The sequence below is a fragment of the Melospiza georgiana genome, chromosome 6 (assembly GCF_028018845.1).
Source record: "Melospiza georgiana isolate bMelGeo1 chromosome 6, bMelGeo1.pri, whole genome shotgun sequence".
Taxonomy (NCBI): Eukaryota; Metazoa; Chordata; class Aves; order Passeriformes; family Passerellidae; genus Melospiza; species Melospiza georgiana.
Window position 1 is genome coordinate 5,927,630 of NC_080435.1, and position 25,103 is coordinate 5,952,732.

The window sequence follows — 25,103 nt, forward strand, 5'->3', positions numbered from 1 at the left end:
GAAGCTATAGTCTTCTGTTGTTGTTTGATCCGTGATGAATTTTGGGAAGTTAACAGAGCAAATGATAGAAATAGGAGTGTATGTTTATGTAGCAGCTGGGGGAGGGAGTAAGTCTTCTTTCTATGCAGGCAGTTTTTGTGAGTACAGACAGGTGTCAATCATAAAAAGCATAACTTGGAGGATGGATCTTGCATTGTCATTAAGAAGCTAATTAAATAAATTTTGAATAATACTGTTTGGTTTAATTTCAATAGATTCCTTACAGACTGGAATACTGTGTGAAGCCATTTTGGTCATCTCACACTGTCAGAAAGGTGAACTTTACATGAAGATAAATGCAGGAAGCATTTTGCAATTGCCTTAGCTAAACTAACTTGTTTAATTTAGGGTGGAAATGCATTCATACATCCCTATCACTGTATTTTTGATGTATTTCTGAACCATGACTCTTACAATCAATCAGTTTGACAATAATGTGTTGACAGAAGAGGATTTAATACTGAAGACTAATCTACCTTTTGTTATTAGTAAAACCAGAAAAACAAACCTGTGGGGAGAAAAATTTGAAAAAATGCGCCATGTGAAAATAAAGAGAAGAGTGAACAAACTTGTGAACAAACTTGAATGAAAGACTTTGTTTTGTTCATTTCAGAAAAGTCTTGTTTTCACTTGTAAGGGCATGCAAAAGATACAGGACTCTACCCTAGAAATATGTGCCTGCATTCTAAAAAAAACGAACTGATGGTAAAGGTAGTCTGGGGTCCTCAGAGGTCAATCAGTTTTGCCTGGGATATGTAGGAAGAGTAGTTCTTGTTAGTGTAGAAATAGCACTGAGGCACACAGTTTGTGTCAAGATTGTCTCCTACCAATTCTTCCTTAGGTTGAGATGTTACTGAAACATGGCTTGTAGCATCTTCTGACTTTGTTTGTCTTGTAGAAATCCTGTGTACAAATCTGTGTATTCTTTCCAGAAGATAGGATATGTTTATGTGTCAGAAGTTAGTCTGCTCTGTTTTGTGTGTAGTGGCTGCCTGTCCTAGGGGTGGAAAATCTAGGTCCTGAAAATCAATATGGCAGGTTGTTTGTGCTTGAAAAGAGTATTTGTTCCAGTCTGTCTGGTGTAGAAATGTGAACTGAAATGTGATGGTGCATAGTAAACAACTTAAACAACCTAAGTTTGTACCATCATTTGTGATGTACAGTGTTCTTAGCAGTGTTTTTAGCAGTTCAATACTTTGAACATTTTGTATTTTGGAAGAGGTTTTGCCGTTTTTTGCAGAGGTCAAACATATGCTTTGACTGCGGGTGGCAGCAGAGGATAGCAGCAACTCTAAGAGTACCTTTTAGGTAGAGGAAATGAGTTCAGTCTTAATACACCCTGTTTCACTTTGCAGTGTTTTGTGTGGCTATGTGTAAGACTCATAGACAGGTATTAAAATAGCTCTTGTCGTTTTGAAAAACAGTGGCTTTACCATTATTGCAAAGATTGTGTATGCTTTTTTGTTGTTGGTTGGTTTTTTTTTAACTGCTATAACTGTGCTCAATAATCTGTTTAAACAATTGTTTGGCCCTTGTAAACAGAAGTCTCTATGAGATTTATTTTTTCCTATGAGAACTCCTGTGAAACTGGTCTGGGCCACAGCTAGGAAACCTTGCTTAATACCTGTTACTTTTGAGTTAGCTTTCTTTTGTAAACTTGGTTATAAATAGATTTTATAAACACCCCAGAATGTTTTCCCAAAACAGATTTACATTCAAAAAATGTAGAAAGAAGTTGGTAATCTGTTGTTTTTGTTGTTTTTTTTTTTTTTTTTTAATTTTGTGCTAGACAGTGAATTGGTTTGCATTTATATTTGCATGAAAGTGTTGTAATTGTGTTTACTTTGGATCATGGTATTTAACTCCTGGTGAAGTATCTGAAGTTAAATCCAGCAGAGCCATCCATCCTGCTGTGTACCATGGCTCAGTTTCACTTTTGGTTGTTGTCCTGTTGTGGTAAGGGAGAGATATGAGAAAGCTGCAGATTTTACAAAATCCAGCCTTTTCTGCTGGAACAGAGTTTTTCTTGAGCACCTTGCAGCCATTGGCATTCAGCTGTTTGGCTCACCACCTTCCACTCTGTACAGATTTGGGTGGATGGGGCAGAAAAGGGGGAGTTACACTGAGGGAGCTGTTCCAGAACAGCTCACATGGCATGAAATCACACTTCCTGTGTTTGCAACACTGGTCTGTCCAGCTGGGTTGTATATACTGAAACAGGTAAGAGGGCATAGGATTCATAGAATGCCATAAGAAAAAGAGCACTATTTCTGTGCCCACTTCATTCAAAGCAACTGTAAAGCTCAAGAAATATGCTGTTCCTTTTTTTCCTCGTTTCTAATCTATGAATTGCCCTAATTTCGAATTATCACATGAATTTTTGTTAAGGACAACATGTGTAATTTCTGCTAATGAGATAAATACTTGATTGTGAAGGGTGGAACTAAAAAGAAATAAATCTTGGCAAAAGGAGAGGTAGAGCAAGGATATTACTCCTATAGTTTTGCTATCAGTTGTGTAGCAGTTGGCAGAAGGCATAGTTTATCAAAAGGCAGGTTTTCTGTGCCTGGTTGTTCATATGGTGTTTTTTGTGGTGTGGAGAGATGTTGCATCTTTGCTTGGTTTAAGCCCAGCCACAGATTGTTTTCTGTTTCTACATTTCATAATTACTTGACTTCTAAACTTTGATCCCGTGGTAAGGTACTTGAACTGGGGGTTTGGAGACAGGGAGAAATGTGAACAGGAATATTGATTATTATTATTTTACCTATAGGTAACAGCTGTGCCACTGGAGTTCTACTGCAATGACCGAAGTGCAGAATACGAGCGCAGGGCACTAAGGGAAGGAGGAAGTCTGGAAGCAAAGCAGTGTGTACTCCATGGATCCCCTGAGCTTGCAGCTGACTGGCTCAAGCAGTGCTCCCAGTTCTTCCCAGAGCATCCAGGAGGGCTCTTAGGGATCAGGCCTCAGAACGGCTGGTCTTTTATCAGGATACCAGGTAAGTTTGGAGGTTGCAGTGGAATGGAGATGAGATAAATAAGGACATCTGTTATTTGGTGGTAGTTTATGCTTCAGGATACCAGGTGAGTTTGGAGGTTGCGGTGGAATGGAGATGAGATAAATAAGGACATCTGTTATTTGGTGGTAGTTTATGCCTGGCTGTGGGCTTTTTGAAGGATTAGGGATGGCTGTGTGTTTGTTTTTTCTTCTGAGTGAAAGTTAACCTGGTATCTTAAAGTACACCATGATTTTGCGTCCTCTGGGTGAAATAAATCTTCAGTGGATACTGAAAACAGCTAACACAAGTTTTTCTAATGCTTACAAGCCTCTCTTTGCATGTCAGTCCTCCAAATGACTATAAAGAGGTAGACTTACTTACTAGAGCACAATCTGCTCTCACAACCAAGTACTGTTTTGAGATTGGAGATAGGAAGATTGCATGAAAAGTTAAGAGACGTACCTTGCCTCCTAAGGTGTTGGAAGAGCTTTATATTGTTGTAAAAGATCTTTTATTGGTCTGCCTGGTGAAAAGGGTAGAATTAATTTTAGCAGTCTACCATGAGAAGGATAGGTTTGAGGACTAAGTTCAGAGGAAATCAGTCTGGAAAATAAGGCATGAGGGACTTACTGAATTTCCATTGAAATAAAGACTTACTCATATTTCCTTGTAAAGTGGGAAAAAGGTACCAGTGTACCAGTAAAATAAATGTACTGTTTTTTCTTAGAATTAGACTAAAGTAACCCAAGATCTCATAGGGTCTGCCAGTACTGCGGTGGCTTTCATGGGCCAGATATGCTCTAGCTGTCAGAGGATGGTCCTGAGCAACAAGCAGAATTCTGCAGAAAGTACTAGAGATCTGACAGATAGCCAAGAGGAAAAACAGCTTACACTTCCAGATGCAAAGTTATTCCCAGACCCTTTTGGGTCAAGGATGTTTGGCAGGGGAAGTTAGTACAGTAAAAGGAAAGTGGCCTTTTGCTTGCTACAGGCCAGTTTAAGAATGTACTTTCTTAAGTGTTTGGAGTAATTTGAAGCACATGCACATTTCTATGTAAAAAATGGAGAAACCAATTTTCATGAGCTTGTACTGGATTAATACTCAGTCATAGCTGATTATTTTATAATTTCTTCAGCAATTCTCTTAATTGTTTGCTGGTTATTTGGAAAAAGAAAATGAATCTCTGTAGCAGAAAAGTGGGAAGTATTGAAGAGATAAATTAAGATAGAGGACATGAATAGAGAAATGTAGAAAAGTAGCCAATGCAGAAAAGAGACATGGCTGCATTCTCTTTAAAGATTCCCATTTTAAGCTGGGCACTTTGTTATCAGCAAAAATTTTAGAGGAATAAAGGTAGGTTACAAGAAGCTTTCAGAAGTGAATGGATAGGTGCAAGGTTGGGCAAATTGTTGTCAAAGCACAACAGAATTTGGTTGGGAAGGAGGTTGGGATGAGTGTGTTACATAAAGCTGGCTTAATTTAGGAAGTGTTGGACCTAGAAGTGGGGTAAAAAAGTAGTTTTGTTTTAATTAAGTGGAAAGTAGCATTCAAACCTAAACTTACTCTAAGAGGAGAGAGCACACCCACAACAGGACAGCTGTGTTCATAGGTGCAGAAGCAGGCACAGTGCCTTACAGAAAGTGAGTGATGTGCTGAAGGAGCCATTTGCAAGGCTAAAGTAGCAAATGTCAAATGGAACAGTTGCTGTGAAGGTCTGTGGCAAATAGGTGACAAGAAGAAAGGGGACACCTCTCTCTCCTAAACCCTGATCTGTCCTCTCCCAGACTCTGCATTCCCAGTACCCTGGCAGCAGGCTCAGCTGTGATCACTGTGGGAATCTCTTGAGGTTTTTCCTGTTCTTTGAAAGAAAAATGGTCCTGGATTAAATGGCAGGAAGTGTCTGAGTCCTTTTAGTATCGATAAAAAGCACCGGCCTCGCTGGCTGTTTACTGTGAGAGCCAGCTAGCTCCTCACTGACCCCATTGTGCCGGCAGGAGGGGAACCAGGGGTGTCAACTGGAACCCAGGCTTTATCTCTCTTTCCTCTGCTTTTTGCATGTCCAGAGGCACTTTTTCTCATTCTCCAGAGAGCACTGAGCCCAGCTACAGTCATCAGCCAGAGCTCCTGACAAAGGTTATTCTGAGTCATAATCCTTTGTAACTATTCTTCCCAGGCCCACTGTATCCCCTTGTAGATAATTTATGTCCACATCCTAGCATGGCTGGAGGCAGTTGGGTTTGGTTTTTTTTCAGACTGACTGCCATTTGGTCTGGTTCCTTTTTCTTGTTTATTTCATAAGTGCTGAAGAACCTAAAAATTGTGTCCTAGGGAGAGCTCTTGGACACTGCAGTACAGGACCTCTATCTGACTTAAAGTTTTAAAAGCTCCTTTTAAACAACAGCCAAAAAAAAAATCTGAAGAATTTGTCATTTGGAGTTGTTGCTGATCATAAAATGTAAAAACATGTAGGACTGCAAATTTTGGAAATCCTCTTTTAAAAGGTAATAGTTTTTTTCTTCTCCTAGGTAAGAGAAAATTAGAAATGAGAGAAACTAGAGGTGGAAGACACAGGGTTTTTTCCTCTTTTGAATAATTCTGGTGTTTTCTGAAGATGGCATGAGTAAAGCACATTTTCTGTTACCATTTCCCAGAATTTGTTGTTTGAAGCACTAGGTGGCAGGCTTTCAGCGTGGAAAAATACTTGATCTTAGAAAAAACAATGGCATCAGGATAGCAAGCTTAAAGGTGCCAGGTTAAGGACAAATGATTTTCTCTTCCAGAGATGATAAATCTCTTTTTTGGTAGTACTGTTTTGCTCTCCTAAAAAAACTTCAAAAACTTTCTCACCAGTGCTGTCTGCTCTACTGATGAGCTGTTGGATGACTTATGAACTGTTAACAAGTTGCTAACTTTTCAAATCATCTGCAAATAAATTCTTTACTTGTAATTTGCATTTCATTGCGATTTAAAAATAGTAACTTACACAATGGAGACCTCAGGAGCCAGCAGCAGAGGACGCGCATCATTTCCAGTCAGCAAAGCTTCATTCTACCTATTGGTGCCTTTGTGAGAAAAACAGTAGCATTGCTAATATGTTAATCTGATCCTGTCAACACTAACTTTTGAACAGACCCTGTTGATTCTCTGAGTTTTCTTCCAGTTAGATAGCTTTTGGTTAATAATCATGTTAGTTTCCCACTATATCTAGATTATATATCTAGACTTTTCATGTAGCTTCACTCAATATAATTTGTTCTGAAATAGCAAGCTGACCAATTAGAATGAAAGCAGAATGTCATGGCTGTATTTATCATTAAAGGAAATAATAACATTTTGTATAAAGAGTAAATACTGCTGTTGAACAAAGGCTTTGGCTTCCATAAGTGTATTTTGAAACCAAGTAGCTGTAATTCATTTCCATTTTGCTTAATTGCCTAAGTTGAAAATTTGGTTTTCCTTAGAAGAATGCATGAAGCTCTTAAAGATTTACATGTAATTGAGACTGAATGCTGTTCTAGAGATGAGTGCATCATTATACATTCTGTTGCACTTAAAACAAATGCTAGCCTGATGTGTGGGCTCTAGTTTTCCTTACAGTATTTCCTTGACTCAGCTCTCTAGTTAATGGATGTCCTAAGGTAGTTGTCAACAATTTAAGCAATGGTGTGGTTCTTGCTCCAGGCAGAGCAAGATCATCACTGCCAAAAGGAGAAAATACAGTCATTATCTAGATAGGCAGACAAGCAAGAAAGAGCAGACCTGTCTTGTCTTGAGTTTTCAACTTGAGTGAATTGCAGGTGCATGGCTCTAAAATTGCCATAGGAGAGAGCATTCACAGCACTGTTTTGTACAGCAAGTGGAATAGCTAGTTGTTTTAAACCATATGGAAACTCACAATTTTTTGAATTTCAGAAAGGAAACGGTTGCATTTTCTGATGTTATGATGTAGATTCCAGCCTCAAGTCCATTATTTATATTTAAGCTAAAGATACTTTTGAAACAGAGCAACTGCAATCCTGCTTTACCCAGCAAGACCATAGCTGTACTTGCAGGGATTGCTCACTGCTCTGCCACATGACTGCACACCTACCATATCACTTTGGTACTCATGGCCTGTGTTGCCTGCTGTGCTTGTATGACCTTTTTAGGAGTGCTGTTATGTGATCTGTGCTCCTCTCTTCTACTAGTCTGAACCTGCTTTTGGTTATATTAAAATACATGGTGGTCAGATGGAAGAATTAATTTTGTATATAACTTTTTTTTTTTAATTGGGATATTGAGCGAGACAGTTAACTGCCTTACAGAGAGCTGAATTCTCTTCAGCCCATGGAATAATTCATTCTATGTAGGAGGAAGTGTGCAAAAGTGTTACCTGCTAGGCATTAGAGAACATTACCTGCTAGACATGCTGAAAATCCTTGGGTTCTGTACTAGCCTGCACCATCTGCAGTTGTCAGCTTTCCGTTTTGGCTGTAAACCCAAGTTCAGACATCCAGAAGAATAGAGAATCATCAATGGCCTTTCCAAAAGATAATTTTTGGAAGAAAATTTCTCTTCATCCTCTTTCAACAGTAATGTATTGTTTACTGAAGTTTATGTACAGAATGTACAAACAGGAAGATCTCCTTCCTGAAAAATACTTCATGAGCAGTGCTGAAATAGACAGGACATGAAGTATAAAATCTGAAGTGACTGAAAAGATTGCCATCTGGAAACATTTCTTAAACAAAACAAAAGAAGAAAAAAAAGAGAGGGCAGGGAAGAATTCAAGGCAGTGCTGTGAGGGCATTGTTGTTTTACAGTGACCTGGACAACTGCTCTTTTCTGGGAAGGTGAGGGGTTTGATTTGTGGAGGATAAGTCTAAAGCTCAGCAGCAGGTAGCAGCAAATGTGCAAAGGACAGCATTTTCATGTGTGTAGTGGAAAATATTTCTTCAGGTGTCAAGGCATTTAGTGCTTGTTGATCTGGGTAGAATAAAACCTTAGATGAGGGATATGGCTGTCCAGAAAAAGGATTGAGCCCATATTTAAGACCAGTCTTTAATGAGATTTTGTCACATGGAGTATACAGGTGTGCTCCCATCCCAGCAAACAAAACTTAATGTTTTCATTGGGATTTTAAGTATCAGCTAGAAGGGATGTTGCAGTTTCTCCCATCACACCTCCTTGCTTCAGAGATTATAATGCAGTGAAGTGCTAGGAACACTTAGAAGATAACTTGTGGCATGTATCTGGATTGGCTTTATTAATTACCTCCTGTTCTTTTATTTCTTTTTAGATAAAGAAAGTCTGATCACTGACAGTGGAAAACTTCATGCTCTTGATCTTCTGTTGACACGGCTGAAATCTCAAGGACACCGAGTTCTCATTTACTCCCAGATGACACGGATGATTGACTTACTGGAGGTAGGAGAGCTATAGCTGACAGAAGACAAATTATGAAGATGGAGATTTAGCAACACTGTTTTGGAGAAAGTACAATAATTTGGATGCAGAAAGCCTAAATAAAATTACTATACTAGAGGATACCCAGAGGTTAATGCATTAATATAAGAATATAAGAACTGCCATACAAAGTTAGACCTAAAGTTCAACCTAGTGTTCTGCTGACACCAATGTATAACAGCAGATGTTATGCAGAAGGTCCAAGAATACTGATACTTCACCATTACTCACTCAATTTCCAGCAGTTTGCAGCTTAAGGGGGTTCTCAACCAAGTGTGCCTCCTATATACTCAGTTGTCCAACATGGATTCTTCTTCCATGGTCTTCCTCATTTGCATCTTAACGCCTTGTTATGTGTTGGTAATTGCACTGCCCTGTGGCAAGGGGTTGCATGGCTTAATTATCCTCTTTTCCTGGTTTGAACTGCTTCCTTCTTTTTTAATTTGATGCCTACATGCCTTTTTATTGGAAGGAAGAGGGAGAACAGTGGTAAATTTTACAGTGTTTATGTTGCTTGTAATTTCACAGACCATTACCATTTCCCTCTAATATCTGATTCCTCTGCAGAAGTTTCATAAACATTGGGAGGTTCTCTGGCATATGGGATAGGAAAGAAATAAGGAATGAAGTCATAACTTATAATTTAAAACCAGACATTCTGCCTCTGAAAAAAAAAAATCTTTATTTGATGAGCAGCTGTGCCATCAGAGAGCTAGGATACTGTCTTCTCCACAATAAACTGAAGAGAAAAAGTTAGATGCCTGAATCAATAGCTGTCTAAGTCATGAGTTCTGTATGAACAGGAGAGTATTTTAAGGTCAGCAGTTAATAGTTCAATAACAAATCGCAAGCTGAATTTTGTTTTTGCTGCTGTGAGGAAAAACAGAACTTGCATGGTTGCAATTCTGTATTTTGGCACTTTGCCTAGCATTGCTTTGTATGCCTCTTCTTTTGGCAAACATTGGACATGGTGTAGGTTTGTTGATACCCTGCATTACACCATGAAGCTCATAAAGCTGTGTTTAGTGCTTCTGTCTTTTCTCTTAGCATTCAATTTGAAAGGCTTATGAGCATACCATTTTGCTGTTCCATCTCTTGAATGTTCAGCTTCACTTGTGTTTTATTATCCAAATAAGCCACCTACTAAGCCCTCTGTTTTTCTTTTTCCCCACCCAAGTAACAGAAGCTGAAGTTAAGTTCAAAATCAAGTAAGGACTCCATTAATAAGAAAATCCTTGCAAAAGCTGTGTATCTATATATGTCTATTTTTTTCCTGATCTGTCAAAATATATCTGCCTAGTTGAATATGAAAAAACACAGAATGTCTTTTTTAACAGTGTTTGGACTATATTGTAGTAACCTAATCTGTGCAGGGCAGAGAGCACAAAGTACATTGTTTACAAAGTTACAAAATGATGTTTGTTTTATGTCGCTTCAGCTGGAGAGCTGCTGCATAGTTCAGCCATTATAAAATGGCAGATATAAATACAAAGAGGAAAATTATTTTATTTTAACAGAAGAGGATAAATTATAATTTCAATATTGTTTTTTCATGCAGATGTGTATTTCATACTTTTTAAGATTTTGGTTGTTTCTCTCCATGTGATTGCTTTCTTCTATAAAAGTTTCATTGGGAATGAAACTTGGTTTCACTGGGAATCAGATTGTATTCATGAGATGAGGGGTTGGATTATGTTCTGCATGAAGTAAAATACCTTGGTTATACTGTAACAAAAGTTAATGAGTTGTATGAAAACAGAAGAGTTCTCTATTTACTGTGAAGTAATTTGAAGGGAAAACATTTTCCTGAGAAAGTATCATTGTGGAAGCCCAGAAGAGCACTGGCTTTAGCAGCACTGCATTCTTGCCGTACTCAGCTAAGGGCTAATGTACAAAGCTAGTTTGCAGACCTGGGGGAATAAATGCCAGCACTGCAGGTGTAGAATAATTTGTTCTTTTGCACTTTGTGCCTTTGTGAAAATGTCTGAAGTATGGAATGAGGATAAATGCACCTGATGGAATGAAATAAGTTGTCTTCTGTTTGTGCTGAAGTTTTTTTAGAAGACAGATAATGAAAAGATGGTTAACAGATGAGGGAAGACTAAGTCAAGATCAAAAGGTTGAATCATCATAAAGGCAGATAAAGACAGTAACAAAGAAATGAAAGGCAAAGGTTCTTGTGATAATACTAAAAGAATTTATCAGATCTGGAGAACAGGTGGCATAGTGCCTGACAACTCTTGTCTGTCTTGTTTTAGTTGGTGGCAGAAACCTGTCATAGAAATGGAATAAAATAATAGTTAATTAGGATTTGTTTTCTGTATGGTGAAGTAGCTGTTCTCTGCTTTGAACTTCTGTTGTTGTACTCCAGAAATCCTACTAGCCATGAGCTCTGTTTCATGGAGGTAATCCATGTCTGGATTTGGCCATTTCCACACTTTTATTTACCTCATTTTATCTGCTTCATGTTGAAGCTTGCTTCCTCTGCATCAGTCTTTTTCTCAGCTTTCTTACAATATGGCAGCTCTTCCACTGTTTCTGCAGAACACAAAGGGATCAGGAGCCCTGAAGGATAGGTGAAAAGGAGGACTGGGCATGGTACTGTCAGAAGGTTCATCAGAGTGCAAGCACTGCCATGTTTTCTCACAGCACATCAGTTCTGTGTGTGCTGAGCACTGTGGCTTGGAGCAAGATGAATCCAATAGTTCTTGCTGCTAAAGCACTGTGTGTTCCTTTCTGTCTTCATTTGCACTCACAGCATCTCAAAAAGACTCATGCACCAGTATGGCTAAAACTAACTTGTGTAACCAGTAGCTGTTGCCTCTTTTCAGCACCCCAGAGGATGTCTTTCCAGACAAACTCTGTGGTTATTTGAGCTTTGTCTATAATTCAGATTTTGTTGATAGTTGCACAGGTATCAAGAAATGCTGAGAACCTTGGAGCATGAAAAATGTGTCTCAGTGGAAAAACCATTTGCTTTTTCATCAGCATTCCTAGCTGATGCCATTTGGTTTGTGTCTCAGGCAATGGTTTCAGTTCTGCTGCTTGGCAGGAGCTGTGGACTGACACACCAGTGTAAGTGTTCAGTGTTCTCCTATGCAAGAGATTCACAGGCTCTTCGCTGCTGAGGTAAAGGCTGGACAGACATTATACAGCTCCAGGTTTTTAAAACCACCAGTCAAATGGTGTACAAACGACAGGGAGCAGATGCAATTGGTGTGTTTGGAAAGGTTTGCTTGCACAGTAAAAACTTGAGATTTAGTAAAAATGTAGACTCTGTGAAAACAAACTTCCCATTTTAGTGATTCTTGTTTAGTTTTTTATTTATAGGAGAAGGCATGTACCAGGTCTGCAGTACAGCAAATGTATCTCCAACTCTGAATTGACATTGTCATTTATGTCTTACATGAAAGGCAGAAGCTGACATATGATTGAGTAGCTTTAACTTCTGGATTGTATTATTATCAAGTATTGCTTACAGAACATTTGTTGATGTGTTTATGGAACCTTGTTATAATTAGCAATCCTGTTTTTATTGTGTGTGGCGAGGGGCTCTGCAAGAATCAAGAGTGAACAGTTTCAAGAACAACTGTATTTTTTTTGTGCATGTTTTTTGCAGGAATACATGGTTTATAGGAAACATACCTACATGAGATTGGATGGCTCTTCAAAGATTTCTGAGCGAAGGGACATGGTAGCAGATTTTCAGAACAGGTAATGTAATTTGCAAGATGTGTTCTTGCTTAAATACACATACCTAGGAAATTGATGTAAGATGTAATGGAAATATATGAAATTTGTACTTATCTTTCTTTATATCAAATTGACCTCATTTATCCAAAACAGTTTCTTGGTGGTTTGCTGACCAGTAGTCAGTGGTTTTCATATGAATCTGTGAAAGAGTACTGGAAGCAGTTTTAGTGTAGCCACCTATTGTACTTCTTGCCAATCCAAATAGGCTGTTGCTTAGGAGGAAGCTGAATAGAAAAGCAGCAAATGTTCAATGGTTATTAAATGCTTTGACAATTGACACTGTAAAGATGAGACTGAAAATCTTGCATATGCTAGAGTATTGAAAGTGACCTAGTTTTCTGCAAAACAAGCTATTTAACCCTATTTTACTAAGAAACCTTAAACTAGTATACAAAAGATAAAATGGGGATTTTATTAGCTAGAAATGTAGTGTAACTCTTCTCATTTAGTAAACCAAAATGGATCCTGGCCATTTTAATAAGTGAATCAGGGTGCATTACTTACAATAATTATGTTTATGTTTATTAAGTTTCCTTTTAATCATGAGCTGTGGCTTGATACAGCATCATTTTGATATGGTAGTTCACAGTAAGGTTATCCTTCCTGGATGTTGAGGTGAGCTTGGAAGAAGGTCACTTTCCCATTTCGGTGGAGTTAGGTTCATAGATAGTTGCTTATTGCAGGGTGAAAGCAACATTCTAGACTTGAGAAAATTCCTTATGCTAGTGGTCCTAAAGTATTGTTGCTGAAGATAGGAGTCAAGGCCTTTCAGGTCACTGGTTCAGGAGGCTGATGGACCTGAAGGACTGTGTTGCAATGATGAATCTTCTAGTAAATTTGAACATGTGCATAAGTGAGAGAATGATGTAGTACCTTTCTTTCTGCCTGTTTCCAGGTGTCAGAAACAAGTTCCTTGCAGGTTATGATGTCCTCCTGGAATATTCACACTTCCTCCTGTAAGGTCTTTTAACCAAAAGAAGTGAAAAAATTAGTTTTATTAACGGACAGAATTTGGTTTTATTAGCGAATAAAACAACTGAAGAAAAATAATAATTTCAGCAGGAAATCCCTTTGAAATGTATGTCAGCCAGTCTAAACAAGAATTCCTATTAAGATGATAGTTGAATTCCTCTTATACATGATTTACTTATGAGAAATATTTCCAGGAAAAAAAGCATGACTGAGACTAAGCTATTCTGCAGAATATCCTTGCAAAGTGCTGAAAATCCATAGCTGTGGCATGATAATTTGTTCACATAGTCTGTGGCTCTGTCCACTTTGCTCCCCATATGGCATATCCAGAAGCATATCACAGCTGCATGTTCAGGTGACTGTCTATACATGCATCCCACTATAGTTACAAGAGATTACCTGGCCAAAGATTACCTTCAGTGCAAACAAGTACCTGTTGACTCCTTTGGCTTTTTTATTTGCAAGATAAAGTCTTAAGATTGACGGCTTGGTTTTAGTTCCTTCCCATTCATTCCGCTCGAGTTTCTGGTACTTCACTGATTTTACATTTGCCAAGTTGTTCAGACAGTGTAGTAGCAAAAGGATGTGGCATTCCAGACTTCTTCTCTTAAGCAGAGAAGGACAATGTGTTGATGTCTTTGGAGTTCCTACTAGTGTACTGTCTGCTTTGTTTGTGTCAGCCTGTTCACAGATCCATAAGGTGTGGAACACTTATGGAATACTGGTGACCCTGCAGAGACACTAGTGCAGTTCATGACCTTAGGAGAAACTTTGATTTTGGTGTTATCACTGGAGTTTTCATCAGTATTTGGTCATGATACGTATAGGGTTGTCTCCTTGGTTGTTCTGTTCAAAGCACCAAATTTAGAACAGAACTTGCATCTACACAGTTTTGACTTCTATTTTTCTTTTTTTTTATCAGTTGAGCATTATTAAGGCAAGATTTCTTTAACATTGGGTCAGTTCTGTGAAACAATAGATTGTTCTTTATGTGTATGAAATCCTAATTTCCAGTGTGGGGAAGATAAACAAGCCCTGGTTTGTTTTGATGCAGGTTAATAAACTGCAATTGCAAATTGAATGTTTACATGTTCAGATTGTCTTCATTTGTAGATTACCTTCTTTCACTCTTTCATGTGTTTCTTTTCCTTGACTGTGAATGAACAGCACAAAGCATTCTGAACTGTTCCAGTAATAGAAATAGCCCTGATTGCTTCATATGGGTCAAAAAATTGCTTTTGTGGTTATTCCTTGTTTGTGCACAAAATTAATTTAATCTCTTTCCTCTACAGGAATGATATTTTTGTGTTCCTGTTAAGTACGAGAGCTGGAGGCTTGGGCATTAACCTTACAGCTGCAGATACGGTGGGTGAAATTCGGTAACAATTTATGCTGGAAAAGTGGTCATTCTGTGCAAAAGTTGGCCACTCTTGCCCATACTGATCAATATTTTTAGTACTGCCATTCACATTGTGAAATTGCACGTACTGTTTACTTTGTTGTTTGCAATGTAATATTATCTTGCTGATGAAGTTGTAGAATATTGGACATTTTGGTACACAGTTTTTGCTTACAGTTGGAAATTTCTTCCCACTCCACACGTACTTCAGTACCAGGGTCCAGAGAGGAGTTGGATTACTGAAGGGGTTTACAGGTGCAAATGACACTTAGATGAAACAGCATTCACTGTATGAATGACCCTTTGCTCCCAAGGTTCAGTTGCAAAGGAAACAGTGGAATAGTTATCAGTTACCCTTTTTTCTGTGTCCAGAAGAATGAAGCAATGCCTATAAAAGTAGGAAGGCATTTGTAGTTGAAGATCAGCTACTCAGGAAGGATAAATTTCTTCCCCTGAGGTGTAAAGACAGACTGATTTAGGTAAATTGCAAGGATTTGCACTCTGGAGCAGCTGCCACTAATCACTAGGGAAGGAATACTGATGAACCATTCATCTTTTCATTAACAGCAATTCTTGTGATTCTAACCTGCACCTGGTGTGCTTGCAGATTTGACCTCAAGTCTGTAGCCAAACAAACCCAAAGATCTCTGAATAAAAAATATCCTATCCTATCTTGCTATCATTCACAAGAAATCAGAAGAAAACAAATATCTGTAGAATTTTCAGGGTTTAAAAGAAGAAATAAACAGATGGAAGCTCAGGCAGGTTCCTTGCATGAGGACTTTTAGTGGTTTTCTGTGTTACTTTCTTAATACTTTGCTAAAATTTTTTAAATGCTTTTGGTTTTGATGCTTATTGTGCATAAAGTACTATTAGAGTAATAGTGCAATATTAATTTAATGTAGCATCTCAGTTTTTTATAGTCAAAGTACTAGAAACATTAGACTTTTTCTAGGTTTTGAATAAAAATTGGAGTACTACTTTCTTCATGAAATTCTGATATGATGGTAAGTAACACTAAAATGCATCCATGATGGGGACTGTAGCCTGTAAGTAATTGTATGACAGTGATTCAATGTGATAACAAACTTAGGAATTTTTTGCCTCCCTATCAAGTCTATTTAAAAAGATATTAAAGATGTTCTTTGGAAGTTGAAGCATTCATAGTGTCAGTTAGTTTGAATTCACCTGAAATGCAATGGATGAGACTTCACAGGACTAGGCAAGGCTAGTTTAAGACAGCCTTCAGTGAGGCTGTAATTCTGTGAAACACGACTGAACTTCTGTCATTATCAGTATATTGGATTTCTGTTTGTTTAGTCACCAGGTGCTCTAAACGTGTATTTTTATTTAATCCCTGTGGTGTTGCCTTGCAGGTCATTTTCTATGACAGTGACTGGAACCCAACAGTAGACCAGCAAGCCATGGACCGGGCCCACAGGCTGGGTCAGACCAAACAAGTCACCGTGTACCGCCTGATCTGTAAGGGCACCATCGAGGAGCGCATCCTGCAGCGCGCCAAGGAGAAGAGCGAGGTAGGACTGAGGAACTCGCCTGCACTGAGAAGTTACAGGAATGGTATCATAAAGCATGTATCAACATGAGTAAAGAGACAGAAAAAGTGTCTGCAGGGAGACAGAAGACAAAAGGAAGTATCTTTGTTCAAATATGTGTCTCTAACAGAGCAGCAGTTCAGTGACATATGAACTGGAAAGAAGATAATTATTTACAGTATGGCTTCATAAAAATTGTTTCTTATGTTGCAGTGTAACTACTCAGGCTTCTTTAAGACTAGGGCTTCTGTCTTGGCTGTGTCAGAGTTACTGATTCTTCTCATGTTACACAACAGCTGATATTTTTTTTAAAGACATTTGGAAGGTAATCAAGTGGAAATTATTTGAGGTGTCAGTGTTGCCAGAAAAGCTCAGTGTCCGGCAGCATCAAGCAATAAGTGCACTAGGAACTTTAAACCTCATGATACCTCATTGGCAAGAAAGTAACTAAGGAGATTCATGGTTTTTGGTAGCAGTAGGTACACTATATACAGCATTCAGATGTTTTTTGTACTTGGAGTTTTTTCTAGCTTTTGTCTTACTTGGATGCTGCTCATGATGTTGCAGCAACTGAATGCATTCACATTTCCCTTGTTGAAACTTCTTTTTCTGAGATACTACACTAGTTACCTGAAATCAGCCTGAAAATGAGGTGTAGTCTGCTGGTGATCCAAATCATTGAAATTGCCTTATATTAAAGCTTGTTCTCTTCTGTTAAGTTACAACTCTTCTTAGCTTTTGGGTTTGTTTTTAATATAGTAATAGAGGCTGAGTGAATTGCTTAAACTGCAACACCGACTCAGGATGGCGATACAATTTTCAGTCAAGGAGACTAAAAATGTTGCGCCCATTAAAAATGCGATCTTCATGATCCTCTGTGCAATTACTTGAATATTTGAATGGGTAAATAATACTCGAGAGGGATGTTGCTGTATTTTTGTTTTGTTTTGTTCAACAGTATATTAATTAATACTATTATAATTTGTGTTTTATTACATACTGCTTCAGAAAAAATGTAACTTTCCATAAGGGATGGTAATTTTCTGCTTTCTATCTCAGTTGCTTCTCATATTTTATACCCTGAAATTTTGCTGCTCAATTTGGTATGATAGAGAAATTGGATCAAGTCTAACTTAGAGAGACGTCCCTGCAGGATTTTTGCAGCTGACTTTTAGTAATGGGTAATAAGAAATGTTTCATGGTGGCTTTGACTAATCTTTCCTTTTCTTCACCTGTTTTTTTTCCTTCTAGATTCAACGAATGGTAATTTCAGGTGGCAATTTCAAACCTGACACCTTGAAGCCAAAAGAGGTGGTCAGCCTTCTGCTGGATGATGAGGAACTAGAAAAGAAATGTATGTGAAATTAGTGTTTCAGCAGTTCCCCCATTTTACACTTCATTACCTTATGAAATCTGTGTTTTTATCTCTACAAACACATGTAATGCTGATAACAACTTCTGTTTCCTGTCTCTTTTTGTACTGCCAACTCTTGTTAGTACAAGCTGGTTTGATATCACTGCTGAGCTGAATGAAGTTGTGCAAAATGAGACATGATGATGTGATTTAAGTTTTTATTGGCATTCATTCAGGATCATTACATTGTTCCTGAATGACAGAGCTTTGACAAGAACTATGTGGGTCATGACAAGAAAAGTATTAGTAAAAGAGCTGTATTTCATCATATTTTTGAAGTTAGAGGCATAGACTTTCATGTTGCTTGAAAGAAGAATTTCCCTGTAAGACTTTTTAGTGACTTGGAAGCAAATGGTTTTAATGGAGTAATGCTTTCAATGTGTTTTAGTTTCAATACAACTGACTTTTCTTCCCAGTCCTGTTAGAATAAGAACTTCTTGTAAGATTTATAAAAGGATAGGAAATGTCTTGGTGACAGCTTTGTATTTCTTTTCCAACAGTGCGTCAGCGTCAAGAAGAGAAGCGGCAGCAAGAAGAAACAAATCGTGTGAAGGAACGTAAACGTAAAAGGGAAAAATATGCTGAGAAGGTACTTTGATACAGAGAGGTTGCCTGTGTCAGTAATAGAGCCAGAAGAGCTTCAGGATCACTGTTAGGGAATGTGGAAACATTTCATGCCAAGGCAGTCTTAATGAGTGAACCTTCTTGCTTTTACTGTTGAAAGTCAGTCTGTGGGAGTTCCTTACACAGAAGAGGGATATTAAAAAATAAGTAATGCACAGTTACCTGTATTTTAGCTGTTAGCAACTACAAAAATTATTCAAATAAACCTGACAATCAACTGATCATTAAATTGGTGACTTTAGCAAGATTTTGTTCTGCAAGGACTAAAGGGGAATGTAAAGGAAGCACCAAACACAGGTAAATCCCATACAGCTATGAGGCTTCCATGGAACTGGGAAGATTAATTTGTTTAAAAAGCATCGCTAAAACCAGCTTATGAAAATTCTCAGTTGGTAAGACAGGGAAGCTTTGCATTAATGAATTGGAATTTTGTGTAATGGTAAAGTATTTCAAGCTCACTCCAAAAGGTACTAGAAATCAAAGTAATTTTGTAAGAGTAATACTCCATCATTCCAGCTATTTTTTGAAGAAAAACAAACAAAACCCTTCTGAAATCAAGAGAAGGAGCATTTAAGGGATCTGTTACCATATGCTTCAGAAACTTGTTTTGGGAAATTCTTCCTATGGCATTCCTGAGTTAAAATACTGCACTAGATTTTGAGATTTTGGGTTGCTTGTTCCCATTCTTCTGTTTTACTGCCTTTTCATTCCTGGTATTACTTCATTTATTTCAGAAGAAGAAGGAAGATGAATTGGATGGGAAGAGAAGGAAAGAGAACATGAACCTTGTGATCCCATTTGTTCCCTCAGCTGATAACTCCAACCTGTCTGCTGATGGAGATGACTCTTTCATTAGTGTAGACTCTGCCATGCCCAGTCCTTTCAGTGAGGTAAGACTCCCTGCTGCTTTAACCCACATATTGTTTCAGTTGTGGTCCTACATCTTGTAGGATTCTTGCTGTCTGGTACTTTAGCTGTCATAGAGCTTTGAGTTTCTGGGGAAGTGACACATCTTAAAGGTGAACCATGCAAATGAAAATAGTTTATTGAAAATGCAACAGCTGCTAATAAGCTGCCTTACAGCTCGTCATGTTATTTGACATTTGATTATTCCCCTCTTCCTTGACTCTCTGCCTCCCTTTTCTTACAAATTTATCCCCTGACTCCTCCCTTCCAGTCCATGAAATTTTTCTACTCTTACCTGGAGTCCCACTTAATTTTCTTCCTGCTTTCTTTTTCCTTTTCCCTGCCTTTCTCATGCTCACATTTATAACCATGTGCCCTCTCCCATAACAATATCTTCCATAGCAAGAACTCTCTGCTCTTGAGCCAAACAGTATCCCTCAAATAGCTCCTTGACATTCAGTGTCTTTGTAAGTACCCCTCAATAGTCTCATCTGTGTCTCTGTCTCTGCTTCCTCACTTGCGTCAGGTTCTGAATTATTGTGGTTTTTCTCCTCCGGAATTTAAATTAAAAATTCTCAGTGGCGTACATCTTGTTTTCCTTCATCTGTGTGTAAAGAATTACAAATTGGTTTTAGCAGCAAATGTATTTTGTTCTGTGCCATATCGATTAAGATTTCTGTATTGTACTGTTCCTTTATTGATCAAGATTTTTATTAGCAGTAGTGGTGGATTAAGAATCCCATTTTCTCTTTAGCACTTGAAAAGGCACAGTTGAACAGCAATTTGCTTAAATCTCTGTTGAGCCCATTAGTCTTTTGCTTCATAACTTAACATGTATTTTCATTAATTGAAATTAAATAGTGGGTGCAGGTCTTTACTGCTGCTCAGCCTGTAAATAAAGTGTGGTGTGATCAGGCAGATAACGTATCATGCTCATGCTGCTGTTGTAGAGAAAATAGGAAAGAACAAGTACCAATTACTTGTGATTGTATAGGTTTTGAAGATCTTACTATTTTTGTACCCTTTCCTAACCTGAGGAGCTAATGGCTTTGTTCTCTGTCACATTTAGATATCCATCAGCAGTGAATTACATATGGGCTCTATCCCTCCCGATGAGAGCAGTAATGATATGCTTGTGATTGTGGATGATCCAGCTTCTTCAGCACCTCAGTCAAGGGCAACAAACTCTCCTGCTTCCATTACTGGCTCAGTTTCAGACACCGTGAATGGTAAGTACTCTTGCCTTGATTTATTACTAACATTTGTTAAACCATGACTTTGCATAGCTGATAATAGGTTTTCTGCATTCTACCCAGGATATATGAATTGTTGGTAAGATTTGGGGGGAAAATAATTGCCTTTTCATTGCAAAGTTACTTCTGATTTGATAGAAAATCTGCTTATAGTCTGTCATTTACCACACTTACCTCTTTTCTATGTTAGTTACTTCAAAACCTTGTGTCCTTTGTTCCTGTGTTATTGAGGGCTCTCACCCTTAAGTTTGTTACCAAATTACAGACAACCACAGAACTATTAATCTCTAAGCTTTTCCTTGAATTTGCTATTGGGTTAATAATTAGTTCTTTATCTCCAGTGGGTGGTTGAAATAATTTTTTTCAAGGGCAATGTAATTTTAAATAATGTCAAGTGGTTTTAATTACTGTAGTTTTTCACTGTGAAATAAGTAGAATCATAGTTCTTGATGAGTTTCATTAGAGGTAGCAGATGGAAGATAATTGCATCTCTGTCTTCAAACAAGAAAATGCATCATCCTGAAGTAGAACTTGGAATGCTCCACCTCTTTGTAGGCTGGATTCATAATAATACAAGTAGTTGCAGTTAAGATACTGTTGCTGAAGAGTGAAGTTTTGTATACATAATTTCTTTTCGTGAGATCGCTGCATGCCAGCAGTGTCCCTGTTACTGTGGGTGCCACATGGGAGCTGTATTGGTGGAACTGGCAGGCAGCTTGGATGGGGCACTCACTGGTGAGGAGCACTGCTTTAACATCCTTTCCTTCTTCAGGCGTTTCAATGCAAGATACATCTCTGGCTGCCAGAGGCCAGTCCAGTCGGAACCGGGGCCGTCCCAAAGGCGGCTCCAAGGGCGGCACTGGCAAAGGCAGGAGCCGGAAGTCAATAGCGGGGAGCGCGGCGGCCATGGCGGGGGCCAAGGCGGGGGCGGCGGCGGCCTCTGCGGCAGCGTACGCGGCCTACGGCTACAATGTCTCCAAAGGTATGTGGGGCAGGGCACAGGCAGCAGCAGCTGGCCTGATGCTGCTTACGGCCTGTCAGCAGATGGCTTAAGTGCTGTGTTGTTGGTATTGCTTGTCCGTTATATTCTGAGACGCGGGCGGTAGAAGGTGTGAATGGTAAGAGAGGTGTGAGAGGATAGCCAGTTTTACCTCAGATAACTTGGAGTTTCGTCTGCCCTTTGAATTATCTCACACCAAATATTTTTCCTCTTGTTGTTTTTTGTTGGTTTGGGGTTTTATTATGTGGTGTTCAGACAGATCAGATAGTGTTGCTTATGCCATGGCTATGGCTGTGGTTTTCCTGCATTGCATCATGTTGAAGTCACAGTATCGCATTCTGCTAAACTGATGGTGATTGAGGTGCAGCTGAAGATAGCCCAGGGTATAACTGTAAGATGTTTTGTGTCTTAAGGACATCCCTCTTCATTAAACTGTTGTAAGTCATGAATACAGAGTGGTCTTAGGGCTGATTGTTAATCCATTGTCTGCTGTTGAAGAACCACAAGTGGAATAATATGCTCATGTAGAATTTGATTCTCTTTTCCATTGCTAGGCATGTCTGCAAGTAGCCCTCTACAAACAGCAATCATTCGGCCTTCCGGACTTACAGATTTTGGACCTTCAAACGCCTCTTCTCCCTTGAGCTCCCCTTTGAGCAAAGGAAACAGTATTTGTGGGACCCCCAAAAGTTTAAACCTGACCAGCAGTCTCATATCAGAAACTTCAATTCGGAAGCAAAGCAAAGGTGCCCACACCTCAGGTGGTCGGTAGTAATTTTGAACCCCCAAAGCTTGTCTGAACTGTGTTGGCTTTCAGAGTAGACCACCCTGCCAGTGGAAGGCGTGCTAACAAATGCCTTGTTGCTGTCCAGCACATGTGTGGAAAGAAAATCAAAGCACAATGGGAGTGGGTGGTTGATGTGAGCACTTTGATTATGTGTATTCCAAAAAACTATCTTTGCAGACACTGCAAGAAGGAGGGAAGGGAGTCTGGGGTAAGACAGCATCCAACTACTCCATGCAATATCCTGCAGCTGTGTGTGCTTGAAGTCACACCAGTATACTTCCTCTCTTGTAGCCTGAGGTGGAGCCCAGCATTAATTTTGTCCTATGAAATCAGTATCTGAACCCCAGGAGAATCCTGTAGAGTCACAAGACATTAGTGTCCTGGCAGCTGGTCAGTGAACATGCAGGAGTAATTGGGGGCTATGCTGAAGATGATGTATGATCAAAAAAATTCTTGGGTTCTTCTGGTGTGGATCTCTGGGTTCTTTAAAGACTTGAAATTCAAAGGAAGGTGTCTCAGGTGGTTTCCAGGGAGCAGACTCTTTTCAGCACCATTTGTCAGGAAGATGTTCAGAGCTGCAGAATACAGGGAGTGCTGTCAGGCCTCGTGAGAGCAGCAGCACAGCCTCAGCTTCACACAGTGGAAGAAACCACAGGCCAGTGATTGGTTTGCATTTCAGAGTTCTCATCAGCACAAACATTCACTGTGTTCAGAATGATTTCTGTCATTTTTGAGGTGCGCAGAACTCTTAAAAGCTTAGAAACAAAATAATGCTCTATTTCTATAAATCTCGAGAAGGAGGAAAACTGAAGTGTTGAGGAGGAGTTTGTGCTGCTCCTCTCACCGTGCTGTAGCAGAGCATGGATCTGCAGCTTGTGAGAGGAGCAATGAAAAGCAATCCTGAGAGAGAGAGAGAGAACTGTGCCATTCCCCCTTCCAGCCAAACCCTGGGAAAAAAAATTGTATCTCATATCCCAGCCATCCCATTGACTGTTCCTGCAGTGTGTTTTCCCTCATCTCTGTGATCATCACACATACTGGCGTGGTTGAGTTCACTGCAGTGTGGGCGGTGGCCGTGTCCCGTGAGGCTGCTGGAAGGCAGTGCTGCCAGCACCCCTCCGTGTTCTTGTTCCCTGGTTGTTCCTTCCCCATTCTCGATGCACAAACCCTGCCCGTAGCCCCTTGCTTTGCTGTAAGCGTTGTCTGCATTGCACTGAGATTTAGGTGTGGGACAGTTGTTGTCTCACACTTGGAATTAAGAGGCTGTTCTGCCGGGGCACTTTCATCCCTTGAGAGAAGCAAGTTGAGTTGCAGGTCTGGGCTGTGACAGTGGAAGATGATTTCTTTTTTTATTATTATAATTTTTTTCTGACCCCAAATCCTTTGCCTGGCGTCCTACAGTGTAGAGCGAGTGCTTCCTGTTGGTTCTGCCTCTAATTTGCACACCTGAAAATAGCAGAACTGAGCTTAGTTAGATTGATTTTTGAACAGATTTGCAGGGGATAATTGAGGGGGAGGTGATGTTTAATTAACTCATGAAGACTTCCCCCTTCCCCTTCTATTCACATGTATATACGATATTTAGAGGGAATCAGACAAATGCCAAGCCTTTTTTTCTCTTTGAATGTGCTGTCTATTTTTGTAACTGAACTTGTACATATGTATAAAGAGAGACACATCTTTCTTTTACTAACTGGAGGAGAAAATCTTAAATAAAATGGAGTGAGATAATTTTATGTAAATCAGTGTCTTTGTGGTTTTTATGCATGTAGCTGCATGAATGGGAGGATTAGGGAAGAGAGCATGGAGGGGTGTACATCTGGAGGTGCTTCTGGAGACAGACGCTGCTCAGTGTAAAGCGTCTGTGCTCTGGCAAGTATCATGTTTGTAACCTTCTTCAGTTACAACTGTACCCTTATCCCGTGTTTGTATTCACTGATTGCCTCATAATCTATTTTGGAGGAAGTGTGCAGCAGGTCACAAGAAAACAGAAGCAACTATAATATTAAACAGTACCTGGTCTTCAGTGGTTGAATTCAATACAGTTGATTGTTGAGACATTATTCTCTTATAGTTATTCCTTTTTTTTTTCTTATTTTTTTCTTTCCAGTGGGAGTTGAAAGGACTTTTTTATGCACAGTCTTGATCTCCAAACTGCAAGACAGTTGCATTAGATTATAATCCAAAATGGAGAGAAAAAAAAAATATCATTTGAAAAGCTTGCAAAAATGTAATATGTACTGTCACATGCTAGACTTTTGGAAGATTAAATTATTGATATTTAAGCCACTGATAAAAATAAAAATATTTATTTAAGAGTATAAATATATTTAGAATATATTTCTAAAATAAATCATTAAATATATTTAATGCAGCATAAATAAATTTCTAAAAATATTTAATATCATTTAATTTTCAAGAGAAACACTAAATGACATCACAAGTTGTGGCAAAAGCAGTGGTAGCCCATCTGCTTGCACAGTTTGTGTCAGTCCAAGAAGTTCAATAAGATCTAATATAGTCGTAAAATAAATTAACTGCTAGATCATATTCAGTTCAATTTCTGTAAGACATTACATTTCAACATTCTTGGTATTATGCATCATAGGAGAAAAGATTCTGTGATAGTAATCAAGGGACTGGGAAAAATCATGTGATGGCTGTCCTAGTCTAACTTCTTGGGTTGGAAAAGGAAGAGGTGCTGTAAAAACAAAGACTGGGAATTTTTTAAGAAGGTGGAGGTAGTTTTGTAATCAATACCTGGGGAACAGTTATTTTGAAGTGAGCAGATGGGTGTGCACACTGAAGCTTTGTTCTTTGTAATTTCATCTGAGCATCTTTTCACTCCAACTGTGTGCTGTGCACGTACATGCAGTAATGGCAGAGAAATTCACTTTACTCCAAGAGATCAAGGTATTTGCTAAAGGTGGACACAATGATTGAATGAACTGAGTTTGT

The 25,103-nt window shown here is 38.9% G+C and overlaps 1 protein-coding gene across 2 annotated transcripts in view; it reads left to right on the top strand.

The window, feature by feature from the left end:
• INO80 (INO80 complex ATPase subunit) overlaps positions 1 to 24,268 on the top strand; it is a 61,801-nt gene extending 37,533 nt beyond the window's left edge. For both annotated transcript variants that reach the window (XM_058026175.1, XM_058026176.1), the window contains 11 exons: positions 2,813 to 3,038; positions 8,318 to 8,445; positions 12,104 to 12,198; positions 14,502 to 14,574; positions 15,985 to 16,143; positions 17,413 to 17,515; positions 18,076 to 18,164; positions 18,934 to 19,089; positions 20,175 to 20,334; positions 21,131 to 21,340; positions 21,913 to 24,268. In XM_058026175.1, coding sequence (XP_057882158.1) covers positions 2,813 to 3,038; positions 8,318 to 8,445; positions 12,104 to 12,198; positions 14,502 to 14,574; positions 15,985 to 16,143; positions 17,413 to 17,515; positions 18,076 to 18,164; positions 18,934 to 19,089; positions 20,175 to 20,334; positions 21,131 to 21,340; positions 21,913 to 22,130 — 1,617 coding nt within the window. In that variant the 3' untranslated portion in view covers positions 22,131 to 24,268. The remainder of the gene's footprint in view (positions 1 to 2,812; positions 3,039 to 8,317; positions 8,446 to 12,103; positions 12,199 to 14,501; positions 14,575 to 15,984; positions 16,144 to 17,412; positions 17,516 to 18,075; positions 18,165 to 18,933; positions 19,090 to 20,174; positions 20,335 to 21,130; positions 21,341 to 21,912) is intronic.
• Positions 24,269 to 25,103: the final 835 nt, after the last annotated feature.